This window comes from Notolepis coatsorum (genome assembly GCF_963971535.1).
Source record: "Notolepis coatsorum genome assembly, chromosome: 7".
NCBI classification, from domain to species: Eukaryota; Metazoa; Chordata; class Actinopteri; order Aulopiformes; family Paralepididae; genus Notolepis; species Notolepis coatsorum.
In genome coordinates, this window is record NC_140171.1 from 116594493 (window position 1) to 116608687 (window position 14195).

Consider the following 14195-nt stretch of genomic DNA (forward strand, 5'->3'; position numbering starts at 1 on the left):
CAACTGTGGGTTTTCAGCCTCTCTCTCTGGAGCTTAACGGAGTTTCGACTCCTGACTATAGAGGAGCTTGTCGCAGCTCATGCGCATGCGCGCGCTCGGCCAATCAGAGAGAGGTCTGCAGAAATGGAGCTCAACCAATCAGAGAGGGGTCTGCAGAACTGGAGCTATTTTGTAGAGACGCGGCAGGGCGGGCAGCGTAGCTATCTATCTAGTGTTCTATATCTATGTCTCAAACACTGCAGCCTCCATTTTCTCACACATTCGTCGTTGAACGAACTCTGCTTTGAGCTGCTTGCTTCAAGCTTGAGAAGAAAACTAGAGGTAAAGTATTCTGGCAGATTGTTATTCAATTATCTCTTTTATTTGGTAAATATAGTCTATTTTGTTGGTGTCTAATTTACTAATTAAAACTGATGGATAGGATAGCCTGAATGAAACACCTGAAGATTAGTTCGCATGAACGACTACTAACCTTTGCTGTACAGTGACTTGCAGACAACTGCTAAAGCAAACATCATCTGAAGATATGTAGGTAGGACTATGGAGGTATTATTTAAGTATGGCAGCAGCTTTATTTTGTCTTTTAGTCACGTTTCCTAGTTAATTGAAAAACTAGGTGTTTTAAGCGTATGTATACCATAAAAGATAACGCTGAAAGGAATTCATAGTATTGACAGCAATAATAACGTTCTTAAATTTACCATTCAACATACATGTCGCAGAGCCACAACTAATTTGCCACAGTTGAACTTGTCATTATTTAATGAGCACCTGATTGATTGATTGAAAAGTTTATTAACAGATTGCAGAATGGGTACAGTACAGTACGCTCAATACATACAATTGTTAAGGGGATGCAGACCAGAGAAAGACTTTCGTCTTGTTTACATCAGGGTCCCCCATTTTCAATTCATCATAACATATGACACACACGACATACAGATAGACAGTACTGCTACATCTATACATTTATGACATACCAGATTTGCAAATACAGTACTGTTTGTGATACAAAAAGTGTCCAGAAAAAGACACCTGCTATGTGATTGCATTATCCTGTTGTTTGCCATTGTGACGATGATGTCTGCGGTCGAATACTATGAATTCGCTTCCAACACTTTCGTTTTCTCAGCGTTTTAAGTTAAGTTTCGTTTCTCCTTCCAGCGCGTGACGCACGCGAGCAGGCGCAGCCCAACCACACGATGGCGGAGTGGGACGTAGACGACAAGTCTACTCTCCTGAATTTGGAGGAAGAGCTGACCTGTAGCATCTGCCTCTGTACGTTCGATTGTCCTGTCACAATTCCCTGTGGACACAACTTCTGCCAAGAGTGCCTTTTAGCCACATGGAAAAACACGTACAGCTGCCCTCAGTGTAGGACCCTCTTTGCCACAAAACCCGAACTGAAGAAAAACACTGTCCTCAGCACTGTCGTGGAAGCGTTGAAAATGAAGTCCGTTAAGAGTGAGCAGGACCTGACCAAGGTGGAAGCCAAACACAAGGAGGAGCCGGTCATACTGTGCGACACCTGTATGGATGCAAAGGCACACAAGACCTGCCTCACCTGCATGGCGTCCTTCTGTGTGGAGCATGTGAGGCCGCACCAAGAGAATCCAATTTATCGCGCGCACCAGCTAAACGATCCGCTTGGTGACCTGCAGGAGCGCATCTGCCCTGACCACCATAAACTAATGGAGTTCTTCTGCGTCCAACATAGCCGCTCTATCTGCAGCCTGTGCCTCCAACAAGTGCATAAAGGTTGCTCCTTCTCCACCCCTGATGAACAAAGGCGATTGAAAGAGGTGTGTGTGTGTGTGTGTGTGTGTGTGTGTGTAAGAGAGAGAGAGAGAGAGAGAGAGAGAGAGAGAATATTCACATATAAAGCCTACCCTGTTAAAGGGTAATGCCACCTATTTCATGTGCCCCCAGGACAGCTCAAGTCAGTATTTGTGGACACGCACCACCCTCTCCTACAGCTAGAAATCAGAGAGAGAACCCTGATATCACTGAAATGTAAAATCTGGGGTTGTTCCTTACTTAGACAATGAATGGGGCTCTGAATTTACGAGGCCATATGTTTGTGTGAGCTCTTACACCCAAATTAGGTTTATATTCTAGCAGTGCTAGAAGATCTGAACCAGAATTAAATCATTTGGGTGTAAGAGCTCATACAGCCTCCCCCCCACATAAGATCTGCCCAGAGCTTAGAGGTTTTTAAATCATTGCTCAAAACACACCTCTTTTCCCTGGCCTTTGACCAGAGTTAGCCTGCCACTTGCACATGACGTCTGCTGTTACTCTGGACTTTTTATCAATTTCCCTGTCTCTTTTTATATTGCACAGGATGTGATTTCTCAGTTTTTAACCGGATTTCCGGTTTTTCTGACCTAAAAGCATGATAAAAAAAATATGAATTAAAAATAAATTGTATTTTTTTTTCTTTTTTATAATATGTTTTGATAATTTTTCCACCTGGTCTAAGCGAAGTCCATTAGTCCAAGAGTCCATTAGTCCAACTGCAGCCCTTCGCAGTAGGCAAGACTTCCAGAGGAGGCGGTTACAGGTGCATAATCTGGTTACAAACAAGAAAAGATAAGGTCCTAACATTAGTGTTTTGAGCCAGGATGACTTGGGAGGGGTCAAGATGACCCCCTTTAAAATGTTTAGGGGGACACTGAGATATTTGATTCATTTTCTTTGTCCCTTTGCTCTCCCACCTTCCTCTTCCCTGTGAACAGTTCAATATATACAAATAAAATGTGTTCATTCATTCAAATGGAGTATTTATATAAAAAATAAACATGTTTCGAACATTTTCAGTTTTTTTTTCTTAAGGCGCAATCACATCACAATTCTTAAATGTACTGTACTATACCTTTTTCTGTAATTTTTTTTAATGCATTGTATGTGTTTTTATCAAGTGAAGCACTTTGGTTTGGCTTTTAGTCATTTGTAAATGTGCTATACAAATAAAACTGACTTGACTTGACTTGACTTGACTTGACTTGACTTGACTTGACTTGACAGACATGTTATGGCTTTGTAAAGCCAGAGCCCCATTCATTGTCTATGGAGCAACCCCAGATTTTACATTCCAGTAATTTCTAGTTTCAGGGGAGAGTGATGCATGTTCACAAATATTGACTGAACTGTCCTGGGGCACAGGAATAACATAATGTGAATTCTAAGATAGGTGACATTCCCCTTTTAAGTGATTCAATGAACTAATTAATGCATTTCTCTTCATAGTCTGATTTGAGAGACAAGTTAAATGTGCTAGATACCAAGATCGGGAAGAACCAGGCGGTGATATCTGAAATCGTGGACCTGCAGAACAAGCTGAAGGTGATTCTTTTGACGTATTACACAGAGTTACATTGTCTTTGTTATCTATCTTAGTCGCCAATGTGGAAAAATACCACCACAACGTGTAATTCCCTGTACCTATGGGATTCCATTAATTCAATCAAATGAATAAGTAGCTCCTTCTCATTTGCAAGTCGCCCATAGAATAGTCTATGCATAGTCTAAAGAACACAGAGAATAATCTGTTGTTCCCTCCAACCACTAGGACTCCGCGACCAACAAGAAGAGAGCTTTGGAGACGCAGTATCGACAGATGAGAGAGCTCCTTGACCGAGATGAGCAAGAGGCCCTCACCAGAGTGGACGGCGAGCTGGAGAGCGGCCAGGCGAAGATCCAGGGCCTCAGTAAGAAGCTCGTCCAGAACGTGAAGAAGCTGAGCGACGCCAAAGAGGAGGTCAGCGGCCTGCTGGGTCAGTCTCAGGCGCTGGCCTTCCTACAGGTGAGACCTCAACAGCCTCTGGGTCAGTCTCAGGCACTGGCCTTCCTACAGGTGAGACCAGCCTCTGGGTCAGTCTCAGGCACTGGCCTTCCTACAGGTGAGACCTCAACAGCCTCTGGGTCAGTCTCAGGCACTGGCCTTCCTACTGGTGAGACCAGCCTCTGGGTCAGTCTCAGGCACTGGCCTTCCTACAGGTGAGACCTCAACAGCCTCTGGGTCAGTCTCAGGCACTGGCCTTCCTACTGGTGAGACCAGCCTCTGGGTCAGTCTCAGGCACTGGCCTTCCTACAGGACAGGTGAGACCTCAACAGCCTCTGGGTCAGTCTCAGGCACTGGCCTTCCTACTGGTGAGACCAGCCTCTGGGTCAGTCTCAGGCACTGGCCTTCCTACTGGTGAGACCAGCCTCTGGGTCAGTCTCAGGCGCTGGCCTTCCAACAGGTGAGACCAGCCTCTGGCACTCACTCACTCTGGGATTCTGGTGCCACGTAATTTAATTTAGAATAACTGAAAATAAGAGTAAAAGTACAATTTGGTTGTGATGGCAAAGAGTGAGTCTGAGCTCACAGCTGATTTACACAATGGGGGCGACAGTGGCTCAGGAGGTAGAGCAGTCGTCTGGTAATCTGGAGGTTCCCGGTTCGATTTCCGCTCCGCCCAGGCAGCTTGTCGAAGTGTCCTTGAGCAAGACACTTAACCCCTAATTGCTCCCAGTGAGCAGGTTGGCACCTTGCATGTTCTCCACTGTCATCGGTGTGTGAAAGTGTGAGTGAATGGGTCAAATGTGAGGAACAAATTGTAAAGCGCTTTGGATCAAAGCCATTACAATGTTGCTCCATTATAATAAATAGACCTGTGCTCATTACACAATATACTCGACACGCTCACATACAGTAGTAGGACTAAATCAGATAGTACTTACTTTACTACAGTAACTCAAATTCATCAACAACACACATAAGCTTAGCCTGCAATGGCAACACAATATGCAGTGGCTGACATGCTAATGCAACAACCCAGTAGCTAAGCTTATAAAATGCAAAGAAACAGGTTCTGTACACGCACCCATACACATAACAGCTCATGGAACAGTTGATAATGTGGGTGGCTGCGGGTGGGACACAGGCACTATTGTTTTGATCACTGGACAAACCTGTTTTGTGTTGGATCTACATTTAAAAAAAATTGTCAACATCAGTGTTAGCCAAGTTACTCAGGAAGTGTAATTAGTTACTTATTACTGATTACTCCTTTAAAAGTTACTTTACTGATTACTTTGTATCAAAGTAATTAGTTACGTTACTCGCTACTAGCTCTCTGGGTGTGGCCTTCAAATTAGCTTCCATTATGACGTAATCTCTCTTGAGCAGTGGTGCGTTATTGAAATCAACTGGGATTGCACGCACCTAATGGCGCCATGTGCACGCGCGTTCTCGGCGCGTGCGCGCGCTCCCGCAAATGTGCATTTAGGCGGCGGTTACACCTTTCGTTTCATTTTCGTTTCATTGTCAGTGAGTTTCGCCGCAACGTGGCAGCCTTGAGTCACACTTTCGTTTTTGTCACCTGGGCACAGTGATGTAGTACACTGCCAAAGCAGTAGGTGGCAGTAGGTGGCGAACATGAAGGCAATTTCAACCAATCAGAACTTGAATGTGCTGCCAATACACTTCCTGCAAAGAACATGTCAACAAAGCCGGGCTCCTATGGGCGCCACCATCTTTGTCTATTTTACCCAATGCAGCAATTCTTTTTCAGCAAAGTCTAATAAAAGTGCAATAAACAAAACGGATACATTCACTGTGTGTTCTGCCTGTCATTTGTTGATGAAACAAAACTAACATCAACACAAGTGACCACCAAGAGTGGATAGTTTAGTCTATCGGGAACTATCAGTAGTTAGATAACATTAGAGACAACGCTGTGTGTATTAAACAAAAGTGAATAGATGACTGGGCCATTTTGTTTAATGCTTGTTAAGTTGAAAGAGGAGCTTGAGCTAACAGGGTATGATAGCTAACGCTAGCTCATGTTAGCCAGCTGCAGTGCTCATGCAATCGGTAATGCTAGCAGAATGAATGGATGTAAACTTTATTTAACATATTGCATAATGGGTACAATACAATACGGCTCAATACAAACAATTGTTAAGGGAATGCAGACTGTTGTAGCTTGGACTGGGGTCCTTATAACAATAACTTGACAACACATGGTAGCTGCAGCTATTTGGGACACGGAGCTATGTCCCAAACACACACACACACCCACACACACACACGGCCGCCTAGTTATAGTTGAAAGTGGGGGTGCAAGATTTTTTTTTTTAATTATTATTATTATTATTATTATTATTATTATTATTATTATTATTATTATTATTATTATTATTATTATTATTATTATTATTATTATTTTATTTTTTGGACAGGCAAGGGGTGGTTTGGCAAACTTTTTTTTTTTAATTTAATGAACCTGTACGTGCAATTTCCTGCAATATAGAGCCTTCAATCTTGACCAATAAAGCTGCTCTTTTCACTATAAAACTCAGTTTATATTGCAGTATGATAGCCAATTACTATAATAATAATATATTATACTGTATATACACTGTATATTGATTTTTCGCTCATTCATTTTTATTAAATCAATCTCCTTTCAAATAGGCCAAGTTTTTAATAAGAAAGAGAAAAAAGATATATTTCCATTACCTGTAAATCTTGTGTCTCTTTCTCTCCTTCTCTGCCTCCTCCCTGAGTCTGCAGTGCACAATCATGACATCGATCTCAAAAATTAAAAAAAAATTAAAAAAAAAATGGAGGCCCCTCGTCACTATAGGCCCACGGGCCGCGGCCGTCGTTAATCCGGCCCTGCTCGTCTGCCATATAGATAGCGTTAACGTTTGGAAATGAAGTCAACGTCATCCAGCTCACACCACATATCTAGATAACGTTAGCTAGCGGCTAGCACTAAAGCTAACGCCAACCAGAGAGGGAAACGTTATTATTATTTATTCGAGGAAACCGTATGACCAGATCGCAATTCGGGACCGTGAAACACTTTTATTGTATTGCGTGGTAGAACCGTAGAAGTTCTACTACCACTCAATAGTAACTTATGTCTAACATAATCCTTTTATTTGAACAACTTACTGGAAAAGCCTGCCTGCCTGCCACCAATATTATGACACACTCTGTGGGCTTTGATTTACACTCAGCCTACCTGCAGCCAGACTGCAGCGCTGTGCTCCAAGGTCTACGCGCTGGAGATGGGAGGAACTGGATCAAACCATAATGGGGCAGGGGGGGGGGGGTTCGCAATCTTTGGAAACTTAAAAACTTGTTATTAAGTGTCATTGCGTATTATTAATTTGATTGAAATTACGTAGTTATGGTTAGATTTATATATTGGGGGGGGGTATATCATATTTTTCATATGATCAAAAAGTGGTGGGGCAAGATCATACCCTTGCTCCCCCAAGTTCAATAGTGGGAGAGCAGCTGCTCCGCGTGCTCTTAAGGCCAGGCGCCTGTGCACACACACACACTGTTGTCACCGGAAGGGCACGCAGATGGTATCTACTGCGCATGGGCGTTTTCGCAACAACGGCTCCGTAAAGGCTACACGACTGTTGTCGGCGCGTTTTTTAGGGGTTCTCCAAAACGCAAACACAATTTAGCGTTTCAGCCGTATCCACCAAAAAACGCATTTCTGTGTAAAAGGGACATGAAACGTATTCAAAAATGTATAAAAACTAGCACAAAAACACTGTGTGTAACACCTGCCTAAAATGTCCCCTTGCTTGAGCACAGACTACAGACAGTGCCTAATTGCCTCTACAAATGGAATGTAACACATGTCATTCACAACAAGTTAGGTGTGAATGTATCTGAGAACGTATTTAACACACCTGACGACCGGCGCTATTGATATGCAAATAGCGAGTACTTATCTGGGGTTGCACGTAGTGCACCCCCGTCCCATGAAGAACGCATGCCTGCTCTTGAGGTAGCCAGCAAACGTCTTTCTCTGTTGGCAGCTTGACATTGTTCTTTGTGGGTATTTCTCTATGATGCGTCGAAATGAGGGCGAGTCAATCGTGGAAATAGGTCACATCTCCTCGATGATATACCCAGCAACGAGCTTCTTCAGACCTTCTCCACTCACAGGGTGGTGTTTGCCCATTTTCTGTTGTTTTGTTTACATCCTTCAGTGGCACTGGTAGATGCTTCCCTATCAGCATCATTTTTTTTTTGTTTTTTTTTTTTGTTTTAACTTAAATTTTTATTAACATTTATAGACAAACAACACTTACACAAAAATGGATCCCATAACACATTATGAAAGAATGCAGTGAACATAAATGGTTACATGAATAGCATTGTTGGTTATATGTTTCCACTACAGTTGTTTTTCCAGGCACTTAATACAAAGACTGATTGTATACCGCCCTTGAACAGGTATAGACAAATTTAATACCTACTCAAAAGGATTAGATACTGACTAAGGCAAATATGTATGGTATGGGTCCAGTGACCCTCCTTGAATTTCCTTCTTCTCTTATCCTTCGCCCTTTCTATTTCTTTTATACTACATTTCTCTTTGCCTTTTGATTCACCCATTTACAAACCACATCTTCCTTGATTATTAATACAACATTGTTAAACAGACATAAATAATAAAGTACAAAAAATGTAATACAATTGTAATGCCCAAAAAAAATAAAAATAAAATCAGAAAATACTAACTAAGTCAAAAGTGTGTGACATGGGTTCAGAGACCCTCCTTGAACCTCTTTCCTCCTTTACCCTTCGCCCTCTTGTGATGCATTTGGTTCTTCCTCTGTGATGTCGTTTTCGTTCCCCTTGTAATCCTCCCACTTTCCCCATCTTTCTCCAAATTTCTCTTCCTGTAACCTCAGCATGTGTGTTATCCTCTCCATATCCTGTATCTCCTCCACTATTCCTACCCATTGTGCTATTGTCGGTGGGTCTTCTTTGTACCACAGTCTTGTTATTGCTTTTCTGGCCGCTATCAACATTATCTTTATTAAATATTTGTCCCCCCCTTGTATTCCCTCGTGTGTCAGGTCTCCTAAGTAAAGCACCAGTCCTGTTTGTGGTAACCCGTATCCTAATATTCTGATCATTGCCTCCCCTATCTCCTCCCAATACCCCTTCAGCTTCTGACATCCCCAGAATATGTGCGTGTGATTTGCCCCCTCCTTCCCACACATCCTCCAGCATGCTTTTTGTGTTGGTGCATATTTTCCCTTCAGCTCTGGGGTTATAAAGAATCTGATTATGTTTTTCCATCCAAACTCTTTCCATATCCTCGATCCTGTTGTTGAATGTTGCACCTCGCATATGTTCCCCCATTCCTTCCCTGTTATTCCTATCTCTAGTTCTCTCTCCCATTTCTCCCTTATATAATCGGTCGTGTGTCCCTTGCTGGTCATTATAGCCCGGTACAGTGCTGATATTACCCTTCCTTTCCCTCCTTCGTATGCCCTTACTATCATCCTAATTATTCCATTCTGTTCTTCTTCCTTGTCCCCTCTTATTTCTTTATTATAGTAATCCCTAATCTGTAGATATCTGAAGTGGTCCTTGTTTTCTAGTCCAAATTTCTCCTTTAATTTTTGTAGTGTTTGCATTTCCCCCTTCTCTATCATTTTGCATATCGCTGTTGCCCCCCCCCCCCTCTCCCACCTTCTGAATCCATGGTCCAGCCTCCCTGGTTTGAATCTCTTGTCATGTGCTATCCATCTCAGAACCCCTGACTGCTTCTCTAATTTGTGTGTTTTTACTACTCTGTTCCATATGGTCAAGGTGCACTTGGTAGCATCAGGTTTTTTATAATAATAATAATAATAATAATACATTTTATTTATATAGCGCTTCTCAAAGACCCGAAGTCGCTGACTATAGGAACATAGTAAAAACAAAGAAACAAAAAAGGAACATGATAAGACCACAGGGGAAACAGGGGAAAGCAGCATGAGATAACACAGAAACATAGAGCGACAGGAACAAACATCAATCAGGTTGGAGGGGGGGGGGGGGGGGGGGGGGGGGTTCGAAGGCTAGGGAGAACAGGTGGGTTTTGAGGCGGGATTTGAAGGTGAGTCAAGTTTCACATTTTCGTGTTGTCGTGTCAGGCATCAGGCATTAAGTCCGCCAATACCGTGCCTTGTGTAGCAGCTCACATGACACATTGCAGGAAGTGAGAAGGACTTTGCAAGTCTCCCTTTAGAAAGGTCTCTGATTTTCTCCCAGTTCAGTAAGGTTATATGTCGCTGGAGTGCATTGTCATCATGCTATCTGGGAACCTGATTAGTTTCCTCTTATCTGGTTCCCCAGAGACTTGGGTTAGTTTCCTATATGGCTGTCCCCGACTAAGGATTTGGATGGTCGACTATGATTGGCCAAAATGTGCCGTTAGTCGACTATTGGTCGAATAACAATAAAAAAAAGAATAAAAAAATATATGATAGTAAAAAAAATATATATATTATTATTTTTTTTTTATCATTCCATTTGGGCTGTGGGGGTGCTTAATGTCTGAAGGAGTCGACTGAAGGCTTCTTGTCCTCTACAAAAGCATGCAATTGGTCCACTGATGGATACATCTTGATATTTGTCTAGTCTAGTGTGTTCATTAGTTCAAGTTCAAGTTTCAAGTTTCTTTATTAGTTGTCATACAGAAGTACAGAATACTTTTATACAAAATTCTTCTTTCTGTTACGCTCCAGAGACTGTGCTAGACAAAAAAGATAAGTATAAAATAAGTATAGCAAGTAAAAAATAGAAGTCACGTACGTAGACACAAGTGTTCAGTACTATGTACATATGTACAATGTTCAATGCAGAGTAGAAGTAACTGAGTAGATGGGTGAAATCCTCTTTCAGTGCCTCTGTGCCTGTTTTCATAGGCAGTTAGCCTCTGGTATGCGTGCCATTAGCGTTAGCCACGCTTCTAGGCCTCTTTTCTTTTGGAAAGCATGACACAAAATAATATACAAATAAAAAAATATATATATATATATATATATATTTTTTACTATTCGACTAAGAGGTTGGTGAGTAGACTACGGCTCCTTTCGACCGATTAGTCGACTAATCGACTAATAGGGGTCAGCCCTAGTTTCCTATAACTATTGTAACGAAGGTTATCCTATAACTGTAGTTACATGAGTATTTGGGAGCGTTCTGCTCCCTTACGGGATATCCCGTGTCGCCTAGCGTGACCTTGAAAGAATTCCGCTACTTGCACCTTTACTTGTCCGGCCACGCCCCCTTCCGCCCATATGCATATAAGCGAGGGGCGTGACCGTACTCCGCCTTCCCGAGTCTTGACCTTCGGTAGGAAGACAGACAGGGGTCCTCAGTGAGTTCGGGAGCAGAACGCTCCCAAAGACTCATGTAACTACAGTTATAGGATAACCTTTGTTACATTTCATCTTTGGTCACGTTCTGCTCCCTGGGGGGGGAACAGGACACCGACTGTGCGAAAGAGGGGACAGCACCCAACAAACGCACAGGGTGAGCAGACCGCGGGACAGAAGGGCCCGCGACTACCCACTGTGCGCCCTGCTCGCTACCAGGGAACGTACGTGAAAAACATAAGCCTGTGTTACTGCTTCCACACCTTGTGGGGTCGGGGTTGTTAAACTCAGATGCCTGCCCACGGGGTCGGGGCTCCAAACCCCGACCCCGCAGGCGAAGCTGTAGCAGTGGGGCACGAAGGAGGTCCCAGCCCCATGGACCACTCAAGGCAGGCTTACCACCGAGTCTAGGGGTGAGGACCCTGAGGGGGCTCTGAAAAACTCCCTGGGGAGGAGGCCGAGCGAGGAGGCCGAGCGAGGGGAGGGGAGGGTGTTCGGCATGCCATGCACAATGTCACAATCTCGTGGGGTCACAAACCTTGCGGGGTCGGGGTCCCGGACCCTGACTCCACCAGTAAACCGACCTCGCCACGAACCCTGACCCGGCCTGTCTATTAATCCCACAGGGTATCGGGAGGAACCGCCGCTCATCGCGTCCTCCCATGGGACCACGACGCCCGCCTGTTTCGCCGCCAGAGAACAAATCTCCTCGGCCAGGGCTGTCACTGCCGCGGACTCTGATAATAGAGTGTACCAAAAACGGAGGGCGGGGGTGTGTAAACTGTAACAAAAGCGCCGCCCTCAGCGTTCTCTCCATCCACACCGACATATGGCTACCACTGCAGCCATATGTGGTAAAAATTCCAAAGCGCCCCCGCCGCCAACTGCCACTGGTCCGCTAGGAATCGTAGATAGGTGGCCCGGTCCCTCCCGCTGCGCGTTGTCAACCCTGGTCTCGCCAACCGCGCGAGCAGGGTGTCTCGTGGAGCCGGGATATCGCACCCTGACTCTACCAACGAGGCAATCGCACCCAAGGGGGGGACCCCGACAGAAGGGGCGGTCTGATACGGGGGGAGCGGCCATCACCCCTGGTGACATAGGCTCCCCCACTGAGCATTTTCCCGGCTTAGCTTGCTGAGGATAGCCTGCTCTGCAGCTGGACATGCATGGTGTGTGGTCCTCACACTGCCCGATAGGGTGGGTCTCTACACACCATAGCCCTGTAGTGATATTACTACCACCCAAATTACGCGTGCCTGCTGACCACCACGGGATCGGAAGTCCAGACGGGGGAGGCACTAACGTAATACCTGGCCTGGCGAGGGCGGGGCTGGGGGGACCACACGCTGCAACATCCTGGGCCTAGAGTTCCCCCTCTGACAAAACTTTTTAGATACAGGGAACCCTGCTCCGTCGACAGATACAACACCAGGCTCACCAAACACAGACGCAGGACGTGTGGTGTGGGAGCCGCTTGACAGCACAGCATTCTCATAGACAGACCCAGGCTTAGCTAGCAACTGGGTGTGGGGCCGCTTGCGCTTCACTGGAAGAACGCGCCCCGCAGCCAAAGGGAACAAATCAGAGCCCTGTGTCCCGTAGTGTAGCGGGGGGGAGTACTGGAGAGCGTGCTAGACACAGCTAGATGGCAACGTTTTTTTAGGGCGTGCCCATCTAATGTAGCCGATCCCTCGGCCGCCGAGGCTGTCGGCCTTGTGATCACCTGTTTTGTTTGTGCCCAGGGTATCTCAGGCGGGGGAAACATGGCCGCTGGCCGGGGGCCTCGCCGCAGCCACTGGCGAGGCCGTGCTCTCACCTCTGGCTGCGCGGTGTGGGGCGGTGTGGAGCCCAGGTCAAATACCGCCCGCACCCCTGCGGACAGACCAAAGAGTCCATCTGCGGAGAGGGGAGCCCTGTGGAGGGGAAGTCTCCTCTCCTCCACAAGGGGAGATTGCTCCAACCAAAGATGCCTGTGAACAAGCGTTGACAGCATCCTAGCCCTCCCTGCGGTTATAGCTTGCGGCTGGGTCAAAAGCTGAATAACCTCAAAAACATGTGCGATGTTTTTGACGTCGGCTGGCCCTAAGGCCCCACCACCGACACCATTTTGGACAGAAAAGCAGCCAATTGAGCAATGTTATTGGTTGCTGCTAAATTCTGTCCCGCGGCGGTATAGGCTTCATCAGCCCACTCAGTCACCTGCCGGGCCGACTTGCCCTCCGGCGTCGGCTTCCGGGTGGGACACCGTTCAACCATGCCAGGGCAAAGGACCGATGCTACCTGCTCCTCTAAGCACGGCACACCTGTCCTGGGCCCCGTCGTCAGCCCATCCACCTGCGTAAAGGGTAAATAAGCCTCAGCTAAGCCCCCAACATCAGACACCGATTGACCTTCAGCAATGAAACGGTTAAGAGGAGGGAAGAGTGGTGACAACCCCGGCGCGCCAAACATCTTAGCATTAGCATCAGCTGCGCGCTAGGATACTTGGAAAAACATCCAAAAGTGAGTCATGATGAACACGCTTATCCAAATATCCCGCCCCTTGCGCCAATACATCGCCCGGCCGTCTCACGAGACAACGAGCAGTATCAAACATGCCAGTACCAAAGCCTGCCAGCGCAGGTCCTACCTGGGCGTGATGTGGCTCGACTGCCAAATGCCGCGCGAAGTCCATCGGTCCGCTGTCAAACGACGAGGAAAACCCAGGATTGGACCGCCGTGCTGTCTGGATGTGCCGAGAAGGTGCCGGGGGCTGGCTTACTCCTGGCGAAAGCCCAACATTGCGTAATTTCTCCCTACGCTTCATAACAAAATTCCACCTGTTCGCAAGTGCACATGCGCAGCTTCCGAGTTTGGAAAAGAATGAGGAAGGGTGAGGAGTGACCACACTTCCTGCCTAATATAGAGGCATGCATGGGAGTGGCGTGGTCACGTGCAAGTGGGTGCATTTGTTTTGTTTCCGTGGGCACACTAGGTGCTGGCGATAATGATATATCTCAGTAGGCAGAGCA

At 45.8% G+C, this 14195-nt stretch overlaps 1 protein-coding gene across 4 annotated transcripts in view; it reads left to right on the forward strand.

The window, feature by feature from the left end:
• Positions 1–219: 219 nt before the first annotated feature.
• trim25 (tripartite motif containing 25) overlaps positions 220–14195 on the forward strand; it is a 65329-nt gene continuing 51353 nt past the window's right edge. For all 4 annotated transcript variants that reach the window (XM_084319183.1, XM_084319180.1, XM_084319181.1 and 1 more), the window contains exons 1-4: positions 220–321; positions 1165–1802; positions 3250–3345; positions 3572–3805. In XM_084319183.1, the coding sequence (XP_084175309.1) occupies positions 1203–1802; positions 3250–3345; positions 3572–3805 (930 nt within the window). In that variant the 5' untranslated portion in view covers positions 220–321; positions 1165–1202. The remainder of the gene's footprint in view (positions 322–1164; positions 1803–3249; positions 3346–3571; positions 3806–14195) is intronic.